At 48.2% G+C, this 25,953-nt stretch overlaps 2 protein-coding genes across 2 annotated transcripts; one reads left to right on the forward strand and one right to left on the reverse strand.

Annotated features, from left to right (window-relative positions):
* The first annotated feature begins 9,644 nt into the window (after nt 1–9,644).
* LOC125532903 (E1A-binding protein p400-like) lies at nt 9,645–13,636 on the forward strand. The gene is made up of 3 exons (XM_048696766.1): nt 9,645–10,101; nt 11,202–11,267; nt 13,611–13,636. The coding sequence occupies exons 1-3, from the start codon at nt 9,711–9,713 to the stop codon at nt 13,634–13,636; spliced, it is 483 nt and encodes a 160-aa protein (XP_048552723.1). The 5' UTR covers nt 9,645–9,710.
* Nucleotides 13,637–14,877: 1,241 nt separating this feature from the next.
* On the reverse strand, nt 14,878–16,276 carry LOC125535391. Its single transcript, XM_048698447.1, has one exon. It carries the CDS (start codon nt 16,214–16,216, stop codon nt 15,041–15,043), a length of 1,176 nt encoding a protein of 391 aa, XP_048554404.1. The 5' UTR covers nt 16,217–16,276; the 3' UTR covers nt 14,878–15,040.
* Nucleotides 16,277–25,953: the final 9,677 nt, after the last annotated feature.

Genomic DNA, 25,953 nt, shown 5'->3' on the forward strand with positions numbered 1-25,953 from the left:
TCACAGTGTCTAGCTTGGCCCACTGCGCCTTCACACAGGCGAAAGCCCGGCGTGCACCTTCGATGCAGACGGACCGCTTGACAACCTCCAGCCATGGGCAGGCATCCACAAGTCGCCTCACCAGGCTAAAGTAGCTGTTCGGAAGGGCGTCGCTAGGCCACAGCCGGACTATAAGGCCCTTCATGGCCTGTTCGGCCGCCTTGTGCAGCTCGACCAGCTGCTTTAGGCTGGTCGCTCAAAGGCATCGGGTGTTCCAGTCTCAGTATACTGAGACAAACAGCTTCCTCCGCTAAGCTTCCCTCCTCGGCCTGGTAAAACTGTGCGGCATCCGACACGTGTAGGGCAAATCTGCGAATGCTCCTGGAGAGCTCCAAATTCGGTAAAGTAATTCGGTAATTTACTTTCACAATACTTGCTTTGCATATAGAAATGCCTTACCGCCGCTATTTTCTTCAATCACCTCAATCTGATGGAGGGCCTTTTGGGCCTCGGCCTTGGCACTTTTGCGCTCTCGAGGCTGCCGGCAAAGCTCAGACTCTTGCGTCTTCAAGTCAAGCTCATGCCCTCGTGCTTCCGTCACGAGAGCCTGGAGCTCTTGCTGCACCTCGCCCACACGAGCCTCTTGTTTTTTCCCGCTCGGTGCGCTCCTTGCCGCTTTTATCTGCGGCTTAGTTAGCACTGGCTTCCAGGTTCGCCACCTCGGTCCGTGCCCCTGCAAACATATGTTGATCCTGTCATTTTTGCACCGCGTCTTCTTTTATATATACTTATCTACAGACAGGGTATACTTAACCCTTTTTTCTCCTCGAGCTGCCTCTTGGCAAGGCTGAGCTCTTTCTTGGACCCCTCGAGGTCCTGCTTCAGTACGGCGACCTCCGCAGTCAGTGCGGCGGACGCCAGCAGCGAGGCCTGCATACGCATATTGACATACTTATATTAGACTCCTGCGATATTATTTGATCCTCTGTTCGGCTTTTCTTTGTGAACACCGAACAAAGCATCAGGGGCTACTGTCTATGCGGTAATATTTTTCCTATATTTTAAAACACTTACCTCAAAGCCTGTTAGAAGGCTGGCACAGGCTTCAGTCAATCCGCTCTTGGCGGACTGAACCTTCTGGATCACCGCACTCATGATAGTGCGGTGCTCCTCGTCGATGGAAGCGCTGCGAAGCGCTTCCAGCAGATTGTCCGGCACCTCTGGATGGACAGAGGTCACCGGCACAGGCGTCTTGCCCCTCTTAGAAGGAGGCCGCCTGCCCGAGCCCGGAACCACTGGAGGTTCCGGCGCGGTGTTCGGCTGAGGGCCGAACTCGGAGCTCTCAGGGGCCCCGTCCCCTCGGCTCCCGGAGTCCGGAAGGTCGCCTTGAGGCGCCTCCAGGACTGTCTCCCCTCGACCCGGTGCCTCTTGAGACAGCACCTCGCGTCGTCAGCAGGATGAGGGGAGGTGGCGGTCGGGACTGGATCGCTATCCATGTCCGACGAGCCCAGGGAGCCGTCCGATGATACATCGATACTGGCTCGTGGCGGCCTGCATAATTATGTTCGGCGTTAGGGAAAGCAGTGCGACAAAGGAATGCTATGAGTTACTCTGGTATCCGAATACTTACGATCTCCCCAGGGGCTTGGCCCTGGGCAACCACTCGTCTTCGCCTTCGTCGGCGGCGGTGGAACTGTCCGGAAGGAGAGTCCTTCCCTTCTTGGACCCTTCGGCCCCCAGTTGGGGCGGCCTTCCTTTTCTTATCTCCCCCAGCTGGAGGGGGAGCATCTTCTTCTTCTTCCTCGTCTTCGGGGGAGGAGTGCGCGCAGAGTCATCGGACGGTGAGTCCGACGACGCCTGGCGTCGGGAACTCTTTCGGGTTCCCTTGGCCTTCTTGGTCTTCTCCGGCACCGTATAAGGAGCCGGAGTCAGCATCTTCGCCAGAAGAGCGTCTGCTGGGCCTTCGGGCAAAGGAGCCGGACAGTCGATCTGTCCGGCCGTCTCCTGCCAGTCCTGTCAAAGGTACGGGAGTTTAGATCCCGCATGGAGTCAATCTATAAAAATAAGTATCCTGTGAAAGGTAAAGCAGCTTACCGCACTGGCTTGGCGCTTCGCGCTGAATCCGCGATCCTCAGTAATGGGAGGAGGGACCTCGGCGCTTTTGAACAGCACCCTCCAGGCATCTTCGTGAGTTGTGTCGAAGAGCCTGTTCAGAGTTCGGTGCTGCGCCGGGTCGAACTCCCACAAGTTGAAGTCCCGTTGTTGGCACGGGAGGATCCGGCGGTGGAGCATGACCTGGACTACGTTGACAAGTTTGAGCTTCTTGTTCACCATGTTTTGAATACATGTTTGGAGTCCGGTCAGCTCTCCCGAACTACCCCAGGACAGGCCCTTCTCTTTCCAGGAGGTGAGCCGCATGGGGATGCCAGATCGGAACTCGGGGGCCGCTGCCCATGCAGGGTCACGCGGCTCGGTGATGTAGAACCACCCCGATTGCCACCCCTTTATGGTTTCCACAAAGGAGCCCTCGAGCCATGTAACGTTGGGCATCTTGCCCACCATGGCGCCTCCGCACTCCGCCTGGCGGCCGCCCACAACCTTCGGCTTGACATTGAAGGTCTTCAGCCATAAGCCGAAGTGGGGCTTGATGCGGAGGAAGGCCTCGCACACGACGATAAACGCCGAGATGTTGAGGATGAAGTTCGGGGCCAGATCGTGGAAATCCAGGCCGTAGTAGAACATGAGCCCCCGGACGAATGGGTGGAGAGGGAATCCCAGTCCGCGGAGGAAATGGGTGAGGAACACTACCCTCTCATGGGGGCCTGGGGGTGGGGATGAGCTGCCCCTCATCTGGGAGCCGGTGCGCGATGTCGTCGGGCAGGTATCCGGCTCTCCTCAGCTTCTTGATGTCTCCATCCATGACGGAGGAGACCATCCACCTGCCTCCCGCTCCGAACATGGTTGGAGAAGGTTGGGGTGGGAAGTGCGGACTTGGGCGCTAGAGCTCGAGTGTGCGAAAACGGATGAGCAAAGGAGGAAGAAGGCGTGGATGAAAAGGTGAATCCTTATCCCTTTATATGGGCGGATGAAACTAAGCGTCCCCACTAGCCTGGTAAAACTCGCTTATCCCCCAAGCACCGTAATCGATGGCGCGGTTGGGTTACCCACGCCCGTATTGATGGGAATCCCGTAATAAGGGGATACGATCTCTGCTTTGACAAGACGTGTCAAAAAACTGCCTCGCGTTATGTGCGGGCTAGTTTAAGGAAACGGTTCGAATAATCACCGGGCCATGGCATAATGTCGTGTTGCCAAAACAAGTCAGCAAGTTAGATTTGCGGAAATATTATTCTCTCTACGGTGGTATGTGGGACTTATTTTGCAGTGTCGGACACTATCCTTGTATTCAAATTCTTCTATGATGTATTCGGAGAAGGAACCCGCCTTGCAATGCCGAAGACAATACTGCGCGCCGGACTCATCGTCATTGAAGCCTGGTTCAGGGGCTACTGAGGGAGTCCTGGATTAAGGGGTCTCCGGACAGCTGGATTATATCCTTTAGCCGGACTATTGGACTATGAAGATGCAAGATTGAAGACTTCGTCTCGTGTCCGGATGGGACTCTACTTGGCGTGGAAGGCAAGCTAGGCAATACGGATATGGATATCTCCTCCTTTGTAACCGACCTTGTGTAACCCTAACCCTCTCCGGTGTCTATATAAACCGGGGAGTTTTAGTCCGTAGAAAACAACAACTACAACATACAATCATACCATAGGCTAGCTTCTAGGGTTTAGCCTCTCTGATCTCATGGCAGATCTACTCTTGTACTACCCATAACTTCAATATTAATCTAGCAGGACGTAGGGTTTTACCTCCATCAAGAGGGCCCGAACCTGGGTAAAACATTATGTCCCCTGCCTCCTGTTACCATCCGGCCTAGACGCACAGTTCGGGACCCCCTACCCGAGATCCGCCTGTTTTGACACCGGCTAAAGGATATAATCCGGCTGTCCGGAGACCCCTTAATCCAGGACTCCCTCAGCTATTCAACTTATCCATCTCTAATCAATGCTTCTAATCGCTTGACTTGGAATTCATAATTCCTTTGTAGTTGAGCTTTGAATTAGTTAGTTGTCTCTATCATCCGATATCCTTGCATTCTTCTTCTTCTGGTTGAGTATCGATGCTCACATCAGATCCCTTGTGTACCCCCAGATCCTTTGTTGGATTTCATCCGACAGCATTCCTCATATTCAATGACCTCGTGAGCCTTTCCATGGATATATAATGCCCCCGGTAAATTGTATCCTCTGCTCTGTCAACCATGCTCTACTTTCGAGCTTGTGTTATTTACTCCTAAAGTTTGTGGTATATGCTACTAAGATACCCCGACGTGTGGAACCTATGACTTCCTTAATCTATGTGAACCCGAAAGATTTCATGGGTCATGCTTATCTGGTATTTCACCAGGTAAAACTTTCAACACTAATGCCATTCTCGGAACAAGAAGTGAATGTAAGGTTGTGCATTTGAGAAGTGGGAGTCGACCTTGAACTTTGTGTTCATGCCCATGGAAACAATGTTGAGCTTATCATGATAGCTTCTCGTAACAATAATTATTCACTCGGCATAATTTGATCTTGTATCTATGATTTTGTCCTTTGCAATCGTGGTTCCAACCATGATTGTTCTTCTCTGATCCCATTCTCGGACAAGTTAAAAGTACTTGCCTTCTGCAGATCATTACATCTGCCCAACCTTTAATTTGATCTACCTTCGAGTATTACCCCCTGGTATCTTGAGGATATCAACCCATTACACTACATCTTATGAATTTATGATGAAGTAGTACCTTTCCCCGTCATAGTCACTCCATGGGTTCTGGGTTGTCGTCAACCGAGAACACCGATATGTGAACCAATTCCGCATTCCGGTTTGATAACCCTAAGTAATTTTCGTTGCTTATGAGTTTAATAATCCTTCTAGTCATTCCTAGCCTGATCGGCTATATTATCATCGTGCTGATTTTAACTGTGCTACCTGGTCCTTCTTCCCAGGGCACAAATTTTGACGGTGAGAAAATCTTATGTTGATTTTCCTCGTCATATAATTTCTCCTTGAACAACAAACTTGAATTCGAGTTTGTGTCGTATCTGTGGTTCCAATAATCTTTCGCTGCATGAGTCCTTTTGCTTGATGCAGTTTCTATTCGGTTGCTTCTTCGTGGAGCCTCTCGACTAAATTTGTCATGATCATCATCAACATTTTGACTCCTTCCAGGATAATGATGTCTACTACACAATCTTCTTCTTGTAGACATTGTTGGGCCTCCAAATGCAGAGGTTTGTAGGACAGTAGCAAATTTCCCTCAAGTGGATGACCTAAGGTTTATCAATCCATAGGAGGCGTAGGATGAAGATGGTCTCTCTCAAGCAACCCTGCAACCAAATAACAAAGAGTCTCTTGTGTCCCCAACACACCCAATACAACGGTAAATTGTATAGGTGTACTAGTTCGGCGAAGAGATCGTGATACAAGTGCAATATGGATAGTAGATAATAGTTTTTGTAATATGAAATAATAAACAACAAGGTAGCAAGTGATAAAAGTGAGCGTAAACGGTATTGCAATGTATTGAAACAAGGCCTAGGGTTCATACTTTCGCTAGTGTAAGTTACCTCAACAATACTAACATAATTGGATCACATAACTATCCCTCAACATGCAGCAAAGAGTCACTCCAAAGTCACTAATAGCGGAGAACAAACGAAGAGATTATGGTAGGGTACGAAACCACCTCAAAGTTATTCTTTCCAATCAATCTGTTGGGCTATTCATATAAGTGTCACAAACAACCCTAGAGTTCGTACTAGAATAACACCTTAAGACACAAATCAACCAAAACCCTAATGTCACCTAGATACTCCAATGTCACCTCAAGTATCTGTGGGTATGATTATATGATATGCATCACAAATTCTCAGATTCATCTATTCAACCAACACATAGAACCTCAAAGAGTGCCCCAAAGTTCTACCGGAGAATCACGACGAAAACGTGTGCCAACCCCTATGCATAGGTTCCCAATGTCATGAAACCCGCAAGTTGATCACCTTAACATACATCAAGTGGCACGTGGTATCCCATTGTCACCACAGATATCCACGGCAAGACATACATCAAGTGTTCTCAAGTCTTTAAAGACTCCATCCGATAAGATTACTTCAAAGGGGAAACTCAATTCATTACAAGAGAGAAGAGGGGGAGGAGAAACATAAGATCCAACTATAATAGCAAAGCTCGCGATACATCAAGATCGTGCCAAATCAAGAACACGAGAGAGAGAGAGAGAGAGAGAGAGATCAAACACATAGCTACTGGTACATACCCTCAGCCCCGAGGGAGAACTACTCCCTCCTCGTCATGGAGAGCACCAGGATGATGAAGATGGCCACCGGTGAGGGTTCCCCCCTCCGGTAGGGTGCCGGAACAGGGTCCCGATTGGTTTTTGGTGGCTACCGGGGCTTCTGGCGGCAGAACTCCCGGTCTATCTTGCGTTCTGGAAGTTTTAGGTCACGTAGGTATATATGGGTGCAGGAGGTACGTCAGGGGAGCCACGAGGGCCCCACGAGACAGGGGGCGCGCCCTAGGGGGGCGTCGCCCACCCTCATGAGCACCTCGTTCCTTCCTTGACGTGGGGTCCAAGTCCATCAGGTGTGTTTCCTTCCAAAAATAATTTCTCCAGTTGATTTCTTTCCATTTCGACTCCGTCTGATATTCCTTTTCTTCAAAACACTGAAATAGGCATAAAACAACAAATCTGGGTTGGGCCTCCGGTTAATAGGTTAGTCCCAAAAATAATATAAAAGTGGATAATAACGCCCAATATTACCTAAAACAGTAGATAATATAGCATGGAGCAATCAAAAATTATAGATACGTTGGAGATGTATCAGATAACAATCGTATTCTTGTTGATAAGTGCCATGCTCGTCCCTTGGTAATTCGAGTTACCATCGACAACATCCTTACCTTCCTTTCATCACAAACTTGTTCATGTTATGGATGCAACATGTTATCTAGCTTGTATTTGGTTCTACCTTGAAGTAATAATGTCTTTGATGTCTAGAATGTTGTGAGAATTTCACCACCTCTTAAAGATTCTTGTTACAGTGATGCGTCTCGCCATCACCCTTCTTTTCTTGGTCCCCGTGTTGCTTCTAACCAGAATACCAATAAATGAACTCTACTGTGAGACTTCAGTATTTCTAGCAACCCTATTTCTTCGGAGTTAATGGACAATAATTCCAATTTAGTGTGCTGGTTACTAAATCACCATCCTGACATTGGTCGTGCAACCCAGCCCATATTTCGGGTGCACCTTTCAACGAATGTTTAATTGTGTAAAATTTTTCTTCGAGCATACATCATTATATCAATTGATCTGACAAATGATATATCCTTGTTCACATAATTGTGGAACTCCATCTTTTTGAAAATCTCGATGAAATGTCGCTCAGTCCATCAGCCACCTCCTCATCCTCTCCTTGGTTTAATGATGAACTCTTGTTTCGGAACTCGCTTCCATAGTTCATTTCCCGAGAAACTTACTATGTCATCTCATAAAATTGTGTTGCACCTTTATTTTTAGGCATCCTGAGTCTGAGGTATCCTGACACCAATCAGATCTAAAACTCGGTTAGATATGATGGTTGGAACATTTTCCAAGAGTTATAACATTGGTCTCTACATAACCCGGTAAGTTGGTGTCTTTGCTTAGCACCCCTGGCCAGAGGACCTATTGTTATAGTATATGTATCCTTTTATCAAGGTTAGCCATTCTTCCATGAGGAAATTGTAAGACTTATTCTATAAGTTGTTCCTGATGGATCCTTTGTGTTTCCAAAGTCTGATCTTCACGTGTTGACCATGTCAATGCTATCTCGAAGCATGTCTATGGTACTCCGATTTTCAACAAGAACATTTGAAGCCCTATGCTAAATGTTTCCTGCTCAATTATCCAAACACCGCTGTATGGGTAATGTCATGAAATTTCTCTCCCCTAACCAAAGATTTTTCTACATTATATCCTATCATGGATATCATGCTCTACTTGTCCTTGGGAAGGATATACCCTTGAAATATGTGTTTAAACACATTTTTCATTTCCATTGTTCTGTTTAATCTGATAATCATATTTCCCATTCCATTGGTTGGTTTAACGTTCCTTGTGATCTATATGATCTAAGAAGTAATATTCCCCTGCTTATGTAAACACCTCGGTGTACAATTCTGTCAGCAACACCCTGTTACTATTGTTGATGACATTCCAGTAGCCACCGATAGACAAGAACTTTGCCTATTGGTCCGCCTCGTTTAACGAGCAGGAAAATGGTTCTCTTCGTCCCACGCCCTTGGTACCGACGTTGTTGCCAACATAATCGACAGGCTACCCTCTGACATGCCTTGCTATCATGAGCACTCAAGATGTCACCGCTCCTACTACTTTTAACCCACATGGTGGGCTATAACCCACAGTTCCACAGGATCGAAACCTAACTCTCCTATACACCCCCTATTTCCAAAGTTATTCCTCACGCTTGGCTTCGTATGTAATTCACGAGCCACCTTCCATGTGATCATCAATTCTGATTTTAAACACAATACTTATTCCCATTGCTTTGAACCCCTTTCACGCCCTGTTTCAGGCATCAAACGATTACCTGCCCGCTCGAAACATCCCATGATACCTCCTTACTTTGCTCTTGATATTTTCTTAAGTTTCAATTCGAGAGTTACTTCCGCCACCTTCCTTGATGTTATTGACCAGATAGTCGACCTTGCAGAGGTCTGTTCTCCCAGAATGCCCACCCTTTATTCTTTCATAAGTACGATGGAGTTCTCGAAGAAAGGATGTCGACTTCATCATAATGACCTGAAGCAGAGAAATGAAGACATCAATATATTGGACCGTCCTCTTCGAGAAGAGGAATCCAGAATGAGAAGACCCGCTAGATTCGTTACCAAACCTTCCCCTTTCACTACCTCTTAAATCTCGGGACGAGATTTCTTGTAGTGGAGGAGAATTGTGACGCCCGGATAATTAGGCTACAGTAATCCCACATTAATGATGCCACGTCACCATGATTACTGTTGTTAATCTCGCGTTAGTTCAAAAACTGAGTCAAATTCAAATTTCAAATAACAAGTCAAATTATTATTTCTTCAAACTATCAAATAAAAATGTTCAATGGGCGGCAAATGTTCACTAAGTAATGAACATGTTGGAACCAACCTTATTTGGTTTCCCAAATTGCCCATGTAATTAATTTAGTGGAACAACAAGATTAAATAAAAGCATTTTAATTCAACTATAAATTTGAACACTTTCAATTGGCCTCAAACTTTTTGTCAACCTTATAGTGTTGACTAGGAATTATGTGCAAAGTTTCATAGTTAACAACAATCATTTGGCAGCTAAAATAAATAGAAAATAGTAAAGGGAAAATAAGTAAAAATAAAAATAAAGAAAATACAAAACAGTAAACAAAATAATAATAATTGAAAAGGCCCCCTACCACTGGGCCAAATGGCCCAGCTGGCCGTCCCAGTCGACCCTGGCCTATATGGTCCTCCCCACCCCTGGAACCCTAACCGACCCCCACTCTCCCTCGTCTCTCCCCTCTCGCTCCTGATCTGGATCGGGAAGGGGAGGAACGAGCGCCCTCATGCCCGAACCCCCCCCCTCTCGCAGCCTCTCTCTCTCGCTCCCCAATCCCACTCCCTCTCGATCTCCTGCGCCCACCTCCGTCGCGGCAGAGCCCTCCGCCATCGATACCTCACCATACACGGCCGCCCGTCGCTGCTCCCAGTGGCCTGGCGAGCCTCCCCGCGTCGTCACCGCCAGCGCCCCCGTGTTGTCCCGCAAGCATCACCACCGACCGCTGCCCCTGCAACACGCCCCTGTCGCCAGTGTCGTGGCTGCTCCACGGATCCCTTGGCCGCGCCCGGCCGGCGCCTGCCAGCGCGCGCTCGCCCAAGCCGCCGACACCGCCACTGTCGTGCCGCTGCTATGGCGCCATGCTGGCCTCCCCGAGCTTCTCGTCGACCACCCCAACAGTGAGTTCCGGTCCTCCGTGACCTCTCCCATCTCTTCTTCACGCCCTTTAGCTTGGTTGCCGCCGAGGCCGAGTTCCCCTGCACTGCCGCGCCCTACTCTGCTTTGCCGCGTTGCTTGCGGCGTGCTGCTGCTATGCTGCGCTGCTGGCCGTTGTTTTTGTTTGTTGCCCATTGTTGCTTCTTCTACCTGCATCTCCCCACTTTGTCGGCATCGAGGCCATGCCTGGCGAGGTAGCTGCTTCCCCGAGGCCATGCCCTGCTCCCCACGCCTTGTGTCGCTCATGGCCGCACTCGGCCGTGGCCGCCGGTGCCCCCTGGTGCGCGCACGTACGTGCTCAACCGAGGCCACCGTCGGTTGTGTCTCTGGAACATGGCGTAGGCCCTGTTTAAATGAGTGTTAGGTTTAATTAGATTAGTTAGGGGCTAACTTTTCACTGACATGTGGCTCTGTTAGTTAATTAAATTAACCAAAACAATTTGTAAATCCTGTTAGGCACTGAGACAATGGCATGTGGGTCTCCCTGTCTAGTTTGACCGGTCAGACTGCTGACTGGGTTGGCCCAGTCAATGACATGTAGACCCCACGAGCCCTGTTGACTAGTCAACATTAACCCAGTCATTGCTGACTGTACTGCTGACTCAGCTATCCAGGCCCCACCTGTCAGCCTCACTTTGCCTCTGGCTGGGTACACTTCTGGATACCCATAGCCATTTTCCTTTTATTTTTGAATTAATGTTAATTCCTGAAATTCCAGAGTATTGATAAAACTTTGAAAATTTATATAAAATAATCTGTAACTCAGATGGAAAAACTTTGTACATGAAAGTTGCTCAGAACGATGAGACGAATCCGAATGTGCAGTCCGTTCATCCGCCACACGTCCTTACAATAGCGAACCTGCAACCTTTCCCCTCCGGTTCGTCTGTCTGAATATGCCAAACACCGGGAATACTTTCCCGGATGTTTCCCCCCTTTGCCGGTATCACCTATCCATGCGTTAGGTCACCCCTAGCACAACGTTTTGCCTCGTCTTGCTTTGTGTTACATTTGATTGCTATGTTATTTATTGTGTTCCCCCTCCGTTACTTCTTTCCGGTAGACTCCGAGACCGCTGCCGATGTCCGTGTGTTCGACTACATTGAAGATGACCCTCCTTCTTGCCAGAGCAACCAGGCAAGCCCCCCCCTGATCACCAGATATCTCCTATCTTCTCTCTACTGCTTGCATTAGAGTAGTGTAGCATGTTACTGCTTTCCGTTAATCCTATCCTGATGCATATCCTGTCTTTGCTACTACTGTTGTTACCTTTATCTACAATCCTAAATGCTTAGTATAGGATGCTAGTATTCCATCAGTGGCCCTACATTATTGTCCGTCTGCCATGCTATACTATCGGGTCGTGATCACTCAGGAGGTGATCACGGGTATATACTTATATACATAATATGTGATACTTGTGGTGACTAAAGTCGGGTTGGCTCGTAGAGTACCCATGAGTGATTCACGGATTGGGACCGAAAGGATGTTTGTCCTGATGGCCCTCTGAGTGGACCTTTGTGGCGGAGCGACAAGGCAGGTTGAGACCACCTACGCGTGTGGTGGGCCTGGCCCTGGTCGGCGTCCGCGGTTACATCAATTAACATGCTTAACGAGATCTTGGTATTTGATCTGAGTCTGGCCAATGGCCTATACGCACTAACCAACTATGCGGGAACAGTTATGGGCACTCGACGTCGTGGTATCAGTCGAAGCCTTCTTGACGTCAGTGACTGAGCGGCACGCGCCGGATTGGACTGGAACACCTGCTCTTGTATTAGGGAGGCTAGGTCTGCTTCTAGCCGCCCACACAACGTGCAGGTATGCAATGGGCGATGGGCCTAGACCCCTGCGCGCTTAGGATTTAGACCGGCGTGCTGACCTCTTTGTTGTGCCTAGGTGGGGCTGCGACGTGTTGATCTTCCGATGCCAGGTATGACCCAGGAATGTGTGTCCGGCCAAAGGGGATCGAGCGTGTTGGGAAATGTGGTGCACCCCTGCAGGGAAGTTTATCTATTCGAATAGTCATGTCCCTTGGTAAAAGGACGACCCGGAGTTGTACCTTGTCCTTATGACAACTAGAACTGGATACTTAATAAAATACACCCTATCAAGTGCCAGATACAACCCGGTGATCGCTCTCTCACAGGGCAACGAGGGAAGGATCGCCGGGTAGGATTATGCTATGCGATGATACTTGGTTAACTTCCCATCTACTCTCTTCTACTGCTACAAGATGGAGGCTGCCAGAAGTGTAGTCTTTCATAGGACTAGCTATCCCCCTCTTATTCTGGCATTCTGCGGTTTAGTCCACATATACTACCCCTTTCATGGATACCAATGCATATGTAGTATAGTTCCTTGCTTGCGAGTACTTTGGATGAGTACTCACGGTTGCTTTGCTACTTCTTTTTTCCCATTTTCCCGGTAATTCCGATCATATGATGGAGTCCAGGAGCCAGAGGATCCTGAGGATGTTGCTACATGGAGTTCGGCTTCAAGGAGTAGTTAGGAGGTCCCACGCAGGAGGCCTTGCCTTTTCGATCGTTGTTACTTTTGTGCTAGCCTTCTTAAGGCAATCTTGTTTAACTTATGTCTGTACTCAGATATTATTGCTTCCGCTGACTCTTGTGTATTCGAGTTTATGTATTTGAGCCCTCGAGGCCCCTGGCTTGTAATATAAAGCTTGTATTATTTTAATTTGTGTCTAGAGTTGTGTTGTGATATCTTCCCACGAGTCCCTGATCTTGATCGTACACATTTGCGTGTATAATTAGTGTACGATCAAATCGGGGGCATCACATCCGCCGTCTAGAGGCGGAACCTAGCCAGAACCAATCTAGGGCTCCGGCGGAGCTGTTCTGCAGGGGAAACATCCCTCCGGGAGTGGGAAATCGAAGCCATCATCATCACCAACGATCCTCTCATCGGGAGGGGGTCAATCTCCATCAACATCTTCACCAGCACCATCTCCTCTCAAACCCTAGTTCATCTCTTGTATTCGATCTTGTCCCAAAACCTAAGATTGGTACATGTGGGTTGCTAGTAGTGTTGATTACTCCTTCTAGTTGATGCTAGTTGGTTTATCTGGTGGAAGATTTTATTTTCAGATCCTTAATGATAATTAATACTCCTCTGATCTTGATCATAAATATATTTTGTAAGTAGTTACGTTTGTTCCTGAGGACATGAGAGAAGTCTTGTTATAAGTAACCATGTGAATTTGGTATTCGTTTGATATTTTGATTAGATGTATGTTGTCTCTCCTCTAGTGGTGTTATGTGAACGTCGACTAAATGACGCTTCATCATGATTTGGGCCTAGGGGAAACCATTGGGAAGTAATAAGTAGATGATGGATTGCTAGAGTGACAGAATCTTAAACCCTAGTTTATGTGTTGCTTCGTAAGGGGCTGATTTGGATCCATTTGTTTCATGCTATGGCTAGGTTTACCTTAATTGTTCTTTCGTAGTTACAGATGCTTGTGATAGGGGTTAATCATAAGTGAGAGACTTGTCCAAGGAAGGGCAGCACCCAAGCACCGGTCCACCCACATATCAAATTATCAAAGTAACGAACATGAATCATATGAGCATGATGAAAACTAACTTGACAACAATTTCCATGTGTCATCGGGAGCGCTTTGCGTTTATATAAGAGTTCGTCCATGCTTGTCCTTTGCTACAAAAAGGATTGTGCCACCTTGCTGCACCTTGTTTACTTTTGTTACTTGTTACTCGTTACAATTTATCTTATCACAAAACTATCTGTTACCGATAGTTTCAGTGCTTGCAGAGAATACCTTGCTGAAAACCGCTTGTCATTTTCTTCTGCTCCTCGTTGGGTTCGACACTCGTACTTATCGAAAGAACTACGATAGATCCCCTATACTTGTGGATCATCACCCACACACAACTCAAAATAGTGGGCCTGATCAAGATGGCCCAATGGCATCATCATCATCACTTATCCCCAACATACATCATCGGCCTCCCTAAACTCTGAGCAAGTGATTTCGACTGCCAAAAACAAACATCAACCCAATCCTCATCGTAGAGGCAGTGAGGAAACACAAGAGGCCCGTGCCAGAAACTCAGTTACCTGCGCCGAGGGCAGCGCAACTCCTACCATGCAGGAGAGTTCTTGATATCGAACCACATAACAGACCCTGCATAAGCATCTATATAAATTATTCAATGGACATTGCAACACATAACAAGGTCCAAGGATTGTGCTTCATATGCATATGGAGGCTATATGACGACTCTATAATGTCAAGGTGGAATCGAATGCATCTAAAAAAGAAACCTGACCAACTTATGCAACGTCAAGGTGGAAGCGAATACCTCTAAAGAATGGAATGTTAAAATACTGACGTCAATTTTAAAGATTTTCCAGCAAACCCCGGAATCGCCATGCGAAAACAGATGGAAGTGTTATGTTGTTTATAAGAGTTCACTATGCTAAAGGGAAAATTGCAACGTAGTTCAAAAAAATGACGGAAATATTGTCACTCTTCGTTGAGCAATTGCCATGCGCTCGATCAGGATCTGACGGTCCAAAGGACATTAGCTGAGATTGCTTCAAAATATGGCGTTCGCTGGTTATCAAAGTCCAAAAAAAAGTTGAAAGCGAATATGGCAGGAGTCGAGGAGAGGCACACCGCACACGCATGAACAGAGAGAAGATAGAACATGGGATCCTTTTTTTTCAAGAGAAAGTGCAAATCTACTACTTCCTCTATTTCAAAGTTGGGTCATCTATTTTGAAACGGAGGGAGTAGTAATCATGAAAAAAAGAAACGGACAAAAATTGATACACAATCAGGGCATCATCAACCTCCTCTTTCCTACGATCAGCAAAGCTGCCACGCTCGCAGTACTTGATACACGAACAGAGGCGTCATCGCCTGCTCTCCCCGCTATGATCAGCCAAAGCCGGCGGCCACGGCAGCTTGTACGGGTGAGCTGCTCCGGCGTACTTGTTTCTCTCGTGCTCGCGCTCAACTCGCATCGTATCCAGCTCAACGGAGAACAGCCACGTCTCCTCGCTCGGTGTCAGCAGGACGTATCTAGCATTCGCGGAGACAATCATGGCTTCTTGCTGGAAAAAGCTCTCTTTGCGCCCCGGCAGCCCAAGGGTGGCCTCCGGCAACCTCAGGTGCATCTCCAGCAACCACTCATCGCCATCACTGTCTGGATGCCGGCGTGCAAAGACCTTGAGCTCGTTGTTTATCAGGCGTATAACGCGCAGCACGCCGTCGTCGCCGCCCACAACCCGAGAGATCCCTCTGTGGGATGGCCACCACACGGTCTCCGGGAATGCGGCGATGGAGAACTCCGCCGTGGACTCAGCAAGAACAAGTACATCGGTGTCACTTCCTTCGATTCCCCAATATACAGTGCCATTTGCACGCCCTACGAAATTTTCGGGGCCGAGCGTTGACGGGAGCTCGATGTCGCCGGCGATAGCGCTGGACACGAGGCGCCAACCGCCGTCCCCGCCGGTGGAGAAGATGCACGCAGTGGTTTCGTCGAAGGCAGCGAGGACCCTGAAGTTGGACATGCTGACGCGGCGGTCCGCGTCGTCGCCGTCGAGCAGGAACACGCCCAGGCGACGCCGGAACACGCCAGGCCAGAGGATCCTCTGGTAGAGTCCGGTGAGCGGCTCGCAAACGATGAGATCGTAGCCGTCGCATAGGAGGAGAAGGCTGCCGCGGCTGTCCGCGATGTCCCACGATCCGCTGTCCGGGAGGAAGTCGAGGGAGAAGCGGCTGCAGTCGACGACGACCGGCGAGGACGGGACGAAGAGGGGTCGACCGCCGTGGTCGGTGTGGTAGTCGCCGACGTGCGGCGCCTGCGGGCCGAAGCGGGCGAGGAAGCCGGGGTTGGCGACGACGCGGCACCACCGCTTGCAGGCGGCCGCGGCGCGGACGAGGCACGGGGACGGGCCGAGGCGGGCGAGGACGAGCTCGAAGAGATGGTCAGGGAGGTCCTGCACGGTGGTTGGTCCGGCCATTTTCTTCTTCTTTTTGGGCCTGTTCTTGCCCCGCCGACGATGCCCCGCTGATGACGCCATAGGCACGGGGAATGGCGTTGCTACTTGTTCGATATCTGTTGCGAAATTCCTGTCCAGATAAACTACGCTACTACTCCCTCCGTTTCAAATTACTTCTCTTGGGTTTATCTAAATACGAATGTATCTAGACTCATTTTAATACTAAATATCTTCATAGTGCTAGATACCTTTGTATCTAAACAAATCTAAAATAAGTAATTCGAAACGGAGCAAGTACATGGCACGGCCGGCCGTTGGGCGTTGACCCGGGGTGCGCGAGAGTGCCGCGCCCTACAAGGCCGTTTAGCCAGCGCCATCAGCCCACGCCAACGCGTCCCGCTGCGAAATTCGAGCTGGGCTAGAATAGACTGACTAGTTCTGCAAACAGAAATATCCTGTCAAGGCGAACTTTTTCCTTGCACGCAGTGCTGCACGTCCATCTCAAGATGTCAGCGGTTAGCGAGTGGGAAATATCCCCATTTTTTCATTTTTTTTCGAGAGTACATCAATAGTGTATCATATTTTTATAGAAAGAAGCAGAATATTTACAAAAACCCTATGATGATGCGAACATCGACAAGGTTACACCGACTCCAACTCCAACAAAACTAATAGCTATTCTCTCACAAATCTACTCAACCCTACCACTCCCACTCCCGCAAGCTTCCAAGTTTTAATCTCATCGAGAATTTGTTGGGCTAGCCTAATGGGGGAACTGACTTGCTTAGCCCGGTTAAACACTCTCGCATTTCTTTGTTTCCAAAGCAACCAGGCAGCAACAATGACAAAAGTGTCGAACCCTCACTTGTATGGTTGTCGGAAGTTGCTCCTTGTCTTCAACCACCACTCTTGGAAGGTATCCAAAGTGTCTGGGATCTCCATATTCACCCGCATGATAAGGAAGCATTGGTGCCAGACTTCTCTCGCATAAACACATTGTGCCAAGATATGGTCCACATTATCTTCATCCCGCTGACATGTATAGCAAGCCTAAGTCACGTCCTATAATCCATGGCGAGCTCTTCGATCAGACGTCCAGATGCGATATTGCACAGCCAGCCATACAAAGATCTTGCACTTGAGGGTCGCCCAGCTTCGCCAAATGCATGAGGTCGTGCTCGATCTAACCAGCCCCTGACATAACCTCTCATATGTGGATCTGGCCGTGTACGATCCTGATGGTTCACATGGCCATCGGAATACGTCCTCTGTATTGGCATCTCTCGGGGTGGTAGCAATGACATGTTGGAGGTGGATAAGTTGAATGTGAGCCATGTAAGACAGATCACCTCGAATGTCATTGAGCCATGCACTGTCAATCATTGCTTGCTGGATCATTCTTCTATTTTAATGCGCACATCCACAACTGCCACTATCATGGGTGCCACATCTGCGGTAGCGAACCCTTGGATCCATCGATCAGTCCAGAAGAGCACCTTGTTTCCTATCCCTGCTGTGATCTGGACGGTGCTATCAAACACCACTCTCGCCTCCTCATCCACATCATTTGTCAGTCCATGCCATGGCCGCTCAATGTCAGCACGGCGTAGCCATTCCCAGCGGACTCGAAGAGCTAGTGCTTGTAACTGCAGATTTTTGACTCCAAGGCCTGCAAATTTCATTGGTCTGCATATAGTGTTCCACGCAACCAGGCATTGCCCTACATTGGTTCTGTCTTTCCCAGCCCAGAAAAAAGATCTCATCCAAGTATTGATTTCTTCAAACACCCAGAGTGGTGGGTTCAGGACGAGCAGGTGGTGTATTGGCCTAGCTGCTATGACGCTCTTGACAAGGATTAGTCTGTCTGGTCTCTGTATAAGGCCTCTCTGCCAAGCTGGGATGAAATGCTTAACCTGGTCAAGCAGCGGTTGCCAGTCAGTCCTCGTGAGCTGGTTAATGGCGAGCAGCAACCCAAGATACTTGCATGGAAATGTCCCAAATTGGTAGTTTAGGAAGTTCATCACTCTCTCCTTGTCGTCTTAATCTCCATGAATTAGTATGGCAGAAGTCTTCCTGTAGTTTACTGAAGTCCTGAGGTAGACCCAAATATACTGAGCGCCTCTCTCACACAAGCCAGGTCAGAGGCGGATGGTCGAATGAACAGGGCCGCATCGTTGGCAAATATGGATAGCCGTTGCGTGTCCTTAATGCCCGAGAAGGATGAGAGAACACCCTCACTAGCTGCCTTGCCAATCATTGGTGTAAGAATGTCCATGGCTATAACGAAGAGAAGAGGCGAGCTAGGATCTCCCTGCCTTAATACTCGATTGTGGTAAAATCTTTTTCCAGGACATCCGTTTACAACCACTTTAGTGCTCGCAGATTGCAGCAGGATTTCCAGCGAGCGAATAAACCTTGGACCAAAACCTTTGGCTCTTAGCACTTGGAAGAGGAAAGGCCAGGATAGTGTGTCAAAAGCTTTTGATATATCCAGCTTAAGAAACACACCTGGGGCTCTTCTAGCGTGGATTCTCCTTGCAACATGTCTAACCATTAAGAAGTTATCATGAAGCACTCTCCCCTTGATAAAAGCAGATTGACTGGCGTTAACTAGGGCTTTCATCTGCCTCCTTATTCTGGTTGTGAGCATCTTTGTGAATAGCTTGTCAAAGCTATGCGTCAAGCTGATTGGGCGGAAGTCGCCCACCTCCTCAGCATCACTTTTCTTCGGTATAAGTATGATGTAGGCTCGATTGAGTCTCGCAAAGCCGTATCCATCACATACATAAAGCTTGTGCACCGCTGCCATCTTGATGATAGGCCATGCTCTCTGATAAAACGCTCCAATGAAGCCATCAGGACCCGGGGCTCTGTCGGGGTGCAGCTCATTTGTAGCATCGAGGACTTCCTGCTCCGTGAACATGTCGTCAAGGTCGGCTAGATCAATTGGTTGGACATCCAAGTAATCCATATCAATCGTGAAGTCACGTTCTTGGTCAGACCCAAGCATGGATTCAAACGCAGCTGTGAACACCTCTTCTTTCTGTCTTTGCTCTGTGTACACAGCATCTCCAACTCTGACGTGCGGGATGAAATTTTTGGCTCTCCTTCCATTAGCAAAAGCTTGGAACAATTTTGTGTTTGCATTGCCCTCCCTGATCCATCTCATCCGTGATCTCTGCCTCTCAATGGTTCTTTGAAGCGAAGACATGCCCAACAGAATAAGTTTCAGGGTGCGCCGAAGCCACAGTTCCTGGTCCGTTAAGATGCGGCTCTCTTGTGCTTGATCAAACCAAAAGATCACCAAAGTTGCAACAGCCATGAGTAGTTTAATATTCCCTGTCTTTCTTGGACTCCATGCTTGCAGCGCAACTGTCGTGTTTCTATATAATGCATCAAGCCTCTTGAAGGGATCAACCATGCTATCATGGCAAACCCAAGCCTCCCGCACAGCATCCTCAAAGCCCTTCAGCTTGGTCCAAAAACATGGCTGTCATGTGAAGGTGCAGCGGGACGTGGTCAGACACACCAGATGATAAAGCTTGGAGAAGACAGTCCGGGTTCGCCAACTCCCAATCCACCGAGACTAGCACTCTATCGATCTTGGTCATGGTAGGCAAACCTCGCTCATTTGACCAAGTGAATCTCCTCCCATGCATGTACACTTCTTTGAGCTCGTTGTTGTCCACGAAAGCCCTAAACTTTGCCATCATGCTTCGGTTTAGGTTAGCGTTGTTTTTCTCCGACGCTCGCAAGATCATGTTAAAGTCTCCCAAGACCATCCACGGCCCTGGACAGAGCTCTCTCCGCATGTTAAGCTGCTCCGGGAAGGCTGTTTTGAGCGCATCTCCTTGCGGAGCATAAACAACCGTTAGCCACCATTGATCATCCGCTTTAGTATGTATCATGCCTGTTATAAAGTCAGTGTCCAACTGTAGCTGGTCCACATCAACCACAGAAGAATCCCAAGCTAGTAGGATTCCTCCCCTAGTTTCAATAGCCGGCAAATAAGCATAACCATCAAAGGATGGCCCCAAGCATTGCATAACTGAGTAGCGATCAATTACATCAAGTTTAGTCTCCTGTAAACAAGTTACATTTGCCCTAATGGTGTTCACAAAGCCTCTCACAGCATCTCGTTTGGCTAGGTTATTCAGCCCTCTCACATTCCAACATATGATTGATGGGCTTGGATCCATAGATGAACAAGCATCCACCAGCTCCATCCCACTCCGGGACTACTACGCTCCCACCACTACCGAATCCTGCAGGGCAAGCGCCCCTCCGATGGGCAGGGTCTTGCCGAACAGAGCTGCAATAACACGGATGTGCTGCTCGCGCAACGGTGAGTCAAACATCCCCTTGAGCTCTTCCATTGCCCTATCGTCAACCATGAGATCCTCTACCGCAAGTCCTAGCATTCGTAGAAGCACATTTCTGTAGGCGACGCTTTAGATAATCCAGTTGCCGCGGTGCGCTTCGTGGCTCGAGTGGTGCACCTAGGTGCTGAAGGAAATATGCCCTAGAGGCAATAATAAAGTTATTATTTATTTCCTTATATCATGATAAATGTTTATTATTCATGCTAGAATTTTATTAACCGGAAACATAATACATGTGTGAATACATAGACAAACAGAGTGTCACTAGTATGCCTCCACTTGACTAGCTCGTTAATCAAAGATGATTATGTTTCCTAGCCATAGACATGAGTTGTCATTTGATTAACGGGATCACATCATTAGGAGAATGATGTGATTAACTTGACCCATTCCATTAGCTTAGCACTTTATCGTTTAGTTTGTTGCTATTGCTTTCTTCATAACTTATACATGTTCCTATGACTATGAGATTATGCAACTCCCATTTACCGGAGGAACACTTTGTGTGCTACCAAACGTCACAACGTAACTGGGTGATTATAAAGGTGCTCTACAGGTATCTCCAAAGGTACTTGTTGGGTTGGCGTATTTCGAGATTAGGATTTGTCACTCCGATTGTCGGAGAGGTATCTCTATGCCCTCTCGGTAATGCACATCACTTAAGCCTTGCAAGCATTGCAACTAATAAGTTAGTTGCGGGATGATGTATTACGGAACGAGTAAAGAGACTTGTCGGTAACGAGATTGAACTACGTATTGAGATACCGACGATCGAATCTCGGGCAAGTAACATACCGATGACAAAGGGAACAACGTATGTGTTGGAAATATGCCCTAGAGGCAATAATAAAAGCATTATTATTATATTTCCTTGTTCATGATAATTGTATTTATTCATGCTATAATTGTGTTATCCGGAAATCGTAATACATGTGTGAATAACAGACACCAACATGTCCCTAGTAAGCCTCTAGTTGACTAGCTCGTTGATCAACAGATAGTCATGGTTTCCTGACTATGGACATTGGATGTCATTGATAACGAGATCACATCATTATGAGAATGATGTGATGGACAAGACCCAATCCTAAACATAGCACAAGATCATATAGTTCGTTTGCTAGAGTTTTCCAATGTCAAAGTATCTTTTCCTTAGACCATGAGATCATGTAACTCCCGGATACCGTAGGAGTGCTTTGGGTATACCAAACGTCACAACGTAACTGGGTGACTATAAAGGTATACTACGGGTATCTCCGAAAGTGTCTGTTGGGTTGACATGGATCAAGACTGGGATTTGTCACTCCGTATGACGGAGAGGTATCACTGGGCCCACTCGGTAATGCATCATCATAATGAGCTCAAAGTGACTAAGTGTCTGGTCACGGGATCATGCATTGCGGTACGAGTAAAGTGACTTGCCGGTAACGAGATTGAACGAGGTATTGGGATACCGACGATCGAATCTCGGGCAAGTAACATATCGATTGACAAAGGGAATTGCATACGGGGTTGATTGAATCCTCGACATCGTGGTTCATCCGATGAGATCATCGTGGAGCATGTGGGAGCCAACATGGGTATCCAGATCCCGCTTTTGGTTATTGACCGAAGAGTCGTCTCGGTCATGTCTGCTTGTCTCCCGAACCCGTAGGGTCTACACACTTAAGGTTCGGTGACGCTAGGGTTGTGAAGATATGTATATGCAGTAACCCGAATATTGTTCGGAGTCCCGAATGAGATCCCGGACGTCACGAGGAGTTCCGGAATGGTCCGGAGGTAAAGAATTATATATAGGAAGTGCTGTTTCGGCCATCGGGACAAGTTTCGGGGTCACCGGTATTGTACCGGGACCACCGGAAGGGTCCCGGGGGTCCACCGGGTGGGGCCACCTATCCCGGGGGCCCCATGGGCTGAAGTGGGAGGGAACCCAGCCCAAAGTGGGCTGGGGCGCCACCCCCCCAAGGGCCCATGCGCCTAGGGTTGGGGGGGAACCCTAAAGGGGGCGCCCCCTTGCTTGGGGGGCAAGCCCCCCACCCTTGGCCGCCGCCCCCCCTTAGTAGATCCATCTACTAGGGCCGGCGCCCCCCCCCCTTGGCACCCCTATATATAGTTGAGGAGAGGGGAGGACTTGATACCTGAGCTTTGGCGCCTCCCTCTCTCCCCGTTACGTCTCTCCCTCGTAGTATAGGCGAAGCCCTGCTACTGTGACGCCCTGCATCCATCACCACGCCGTCGTGCTGCTGGATCTTCATCAACCTCTCCTCCTCTCCTTGCTGGATCAAGACGGAGGATACGTCTCCCGTCCCGTACGTGTGTTGAACGCGGAGGTGCCGTCCGTTCGGCGCTTGGTCATCGGTGATTTGGATCACGTCGTGTTCGACTACATCATCACCGTTCTTTGAACGCTTCCGTGCGCGATCTACAAAGGTATGTAGATGCATCCGATGTCTCATTGCTAGATGAACTCCTAGATGGATCTTGGTGAAACGAGTAGGAAAATTTTTGTTTTCTGCAACGTTCCCCAACAGTATGTTGTTATGCGGTCTGACCGATAAAGATCTTCGTAGAATATGTGGGAGCCAATATGAGCATCCAGGTTCCGCTATTGGTTATTGACCGGAGACATGTCTCGATCATGTCTACATAGTTCTCGAACCCGTAGGGTCCGCACGCTTAAAGTTTCGGTGACGATTGTATTATGAGTTTATGTGATTTGATGTACCGAAGGTAGTTCGGAGTCCCGGATGAGATCGGGGACATGACGAGGAGTCTCGAAATGGTCGAGACGTAAAGATCGATATATTGGACGACTATATTCGGACATCGGAAAGGTTCCGAGTGATTCGGGTATTTTCGGGGGTATCGGGGAGTTACGGGAATACGAGGAAGAAGTAATGGGCCTCATGGGCCAAGTGGTGGAAGAGAGGAGGCAGGGCGCGCGGGCCCCCTAGCCCAAACCGAATTGGACTAGGGGGCCGGCCCCCCTTTCCTCCTTTTCCTCCTTCTCCTTCCTTCTCCTTCTACTCCTTCCTTTCCTCCTCCTAGTAGGAGTAGGAAAGGGGAGTCCTACTCCTACTAGGAGGAGGACTCCTCCTCCTGGCGCGCCCATAGAGGGCCAGCCGGCCTCCCCCCTTGCTCCTTTATATACAGGGGCAGGGGGGCACCTCTAGACACACAAGTTGATCAGTTGATCTCTCCCAGCCATGTGCGGTGCCCCCCTCCACCATATTCCACCTCGGTCATATCGTAGCGGTGCTTAGGCGAAGCCCTGCATCGATAGCAACATCATCACCGTCACCACGCCATCGTACTGACGGAACTCTCCCATGAAGCTCTGCTGGATCGGAGTTCGCGGGACGTCATCGAGCTGAACGTGTGCTGAACTCGGAGGTGCCGTGCGTTCGGTACTTGGATCGGTCGGATCGTGAAGACGTATGACTACATCAACCGCGTTGTGCTAACGCTTCCGCTTTCGGTCTACGAGGGTACGTGGACAACACTCTCCCCTCTCGTTGCTATGCATCACCATGATCTTGCGTGTGCATAGGAATTTTTTTGAAATTACTACGTTCCCCAACAGGTGCTACCTCTTGAGCACTGCGTTGGTTTTCCCTTGAAGAGGAAAGGGTGATGCAGCAAAGTAGCGGAAGTATTTCCCTCAGTTTTTGAGAACCAAGGTATCAATCCAGTAAGAGGCTACGCGTGAGTCCCTCGCACCTACACAAAACAAATAAATCCTCGCAACCAACACGATAAGGGGTTGTCAATCCCTACACGGCCACTTACAAGAGTGAGATCTGATAGATATGATAAGATAATATTTTTGGTATTTTTTATGATAAAGATGCAAAGTAAAATAAAAGGCAATGAAAATAACTAAGTGTTGGAAGATTCATATGATGAAGATAGACCCGGGGGGCATATGTTTCACTAGTGGCTTCTCTCAAGAGCATAAGTATTTTACGATGGGTGAACAAATTACTGTTGAGCAATTGATAGAATTGAGCATAGTTATGAGAATATCTAGGTATGATCATGTATATAGGCATCACGTCCGAGACAAGTAGACCGACTCCTGCCTGCATCTACTACTATTACTCCACTCATCGACCGCTATCCAGCATGCATCTAGAGTATTAAGCTCATGAAAACAGAGTAACGCCTTAAGCAAGATGACATGATGTAGAGGGATAAACTCATGAAATATGATGAAAACCCCATCTTGTTATCCTCGATGGAAACAATACAATACGTGCCTTGCTGCCCCTACTGTCACTGGGAAAGGACACCGCAAGATTGAACCCAAAGCTAAGCACTTCTCCCAATGCAAGAAAGATCAATCTAGTAGACCAAACCAAACTGATAATTCGAAGAGACTTGCAAAGATAACCAATCATACATAAAAGAATTCAGAGAAGATTCAAATATTGTTCATAGATAAACTTGATCATAAACCCACAATTCATCGGTCTCAACAAACACACCGCAAAAAGAAGATTACATCGAATAGATCTCCACAAGGGAGGGGGAGAACATTGTATTGAGATCCAAAAAGAGAGAAGAAGCCATCTAGCTAATAACTATGGACCCGTAGGTCTGAGGTAAACTACTCACACTTCATCAGAGAGGCTATGGTGTTGATGTAGAAGCCCTCCGTGATGGATGCCCCCTCCGGCGGAGCTCTGGAACAGGCCCCAAGATGGGATCTCGTGGATACAGAAAGTTGCGGCGGTGGAATTAGGGTTTTGGCTCCGTATCTGATCGTTTGGGGGTACGTAGGTATATATAGGAGGAAGGAGTACGTCGATGGAGCAACATGGGACCCACGAGGGTGGAGGGCGTGCCTGGGGGGTAGGCGCGCCCCCTACCTCGTGGCCTCCTCCTTTGTTTCTTGACGTAGGGTCCAAGTCTCCTGGATCATGTTCGGTGAGAAAATCACGTTCCCGAAGGTTTCATTCCGTTTGGACTCCGTTTGATATTCCTTTTCTTCGAAACCCTAAAATAGGCAAAAAAAACAGCAATTCTGGGTTGGGCCTCCGGTTAATAGATTAGTCCCAAAAATAATATAAAAGTGGATAATAAAGCCCAATAATGTCCAAAACAGTAGATAATATAGCATGGAGCAACCAAAAATTATAGATACGTTGGAGACGTATCACTAGGCGTGCATGGCTCGATCGCCGGGTGTAGGAATGAGGCCTGGATTTCCTTCAGTAGTGGGTGAGCCAGCTTCTTGACAATGCATGAGCAAAAAGCCTTAAGCTTAGCGAATGCAATCGCCTCTGGTGTTGTCATTCCTTGCTGAACTGAGTCTTGCACTTCTGAAAGTATCTCCCTTTCATACATGGCCAGTTCCGTGCAAGGCCTGCTCTCAAGTTCATTCGTTTCCATGTGTAAATCGCTATCAGCTGCACGGGACGTGGTCACGTCAAT

The sequence above is a fragment of the Triticum urartu genome, chromosome 1 (assembly GCF_003073215.2).
Source record: "Triticum urartu cultivar G1812 chromosome 1, Tu2.1, whole genome shotgun sequence".
In the NCBI taxonomy this organism is placed as follows: domain Eukaryota; kingdom Viridiplantae; phylum Streptophyta; class Magnoliopsida; order Poales; family Poaceae; genus Triticum; species Triticum urartu.

Bases quoted from the DNA above. Each gene is read 5' to 3' on its own strand.
- LOC125532903 (XM_048696766.1), top strand. From the start codon at position 9,711: ATGCCCGAACCCCCCCCCTCTCGCAGCCTCTCTCTCTCGCTCCCCAAT. The intron at 10,102-11,201 runs GTGAGTTCCGGT...TCTTTCCGGTAG, and splicing joins TCTCGTCGACCACCCCAACA to ACTCCGAGACCGCTGCCGAT. The intron at 11,268-13,610 runs GCAACCAGGCAA...GTTCTTTCGTAG, and splicing joins TGACCCTCCTTCTTGCCAGA to TTACAGATGCTTGTGATAGG.
- LOC125535391 (XM_048698447.1), bottom strand. From the start codon at position 16,216: ATGGCGTCATCAGCGGGGCATCGTCGGCGGGGCAAGAACAGGCCCAAA.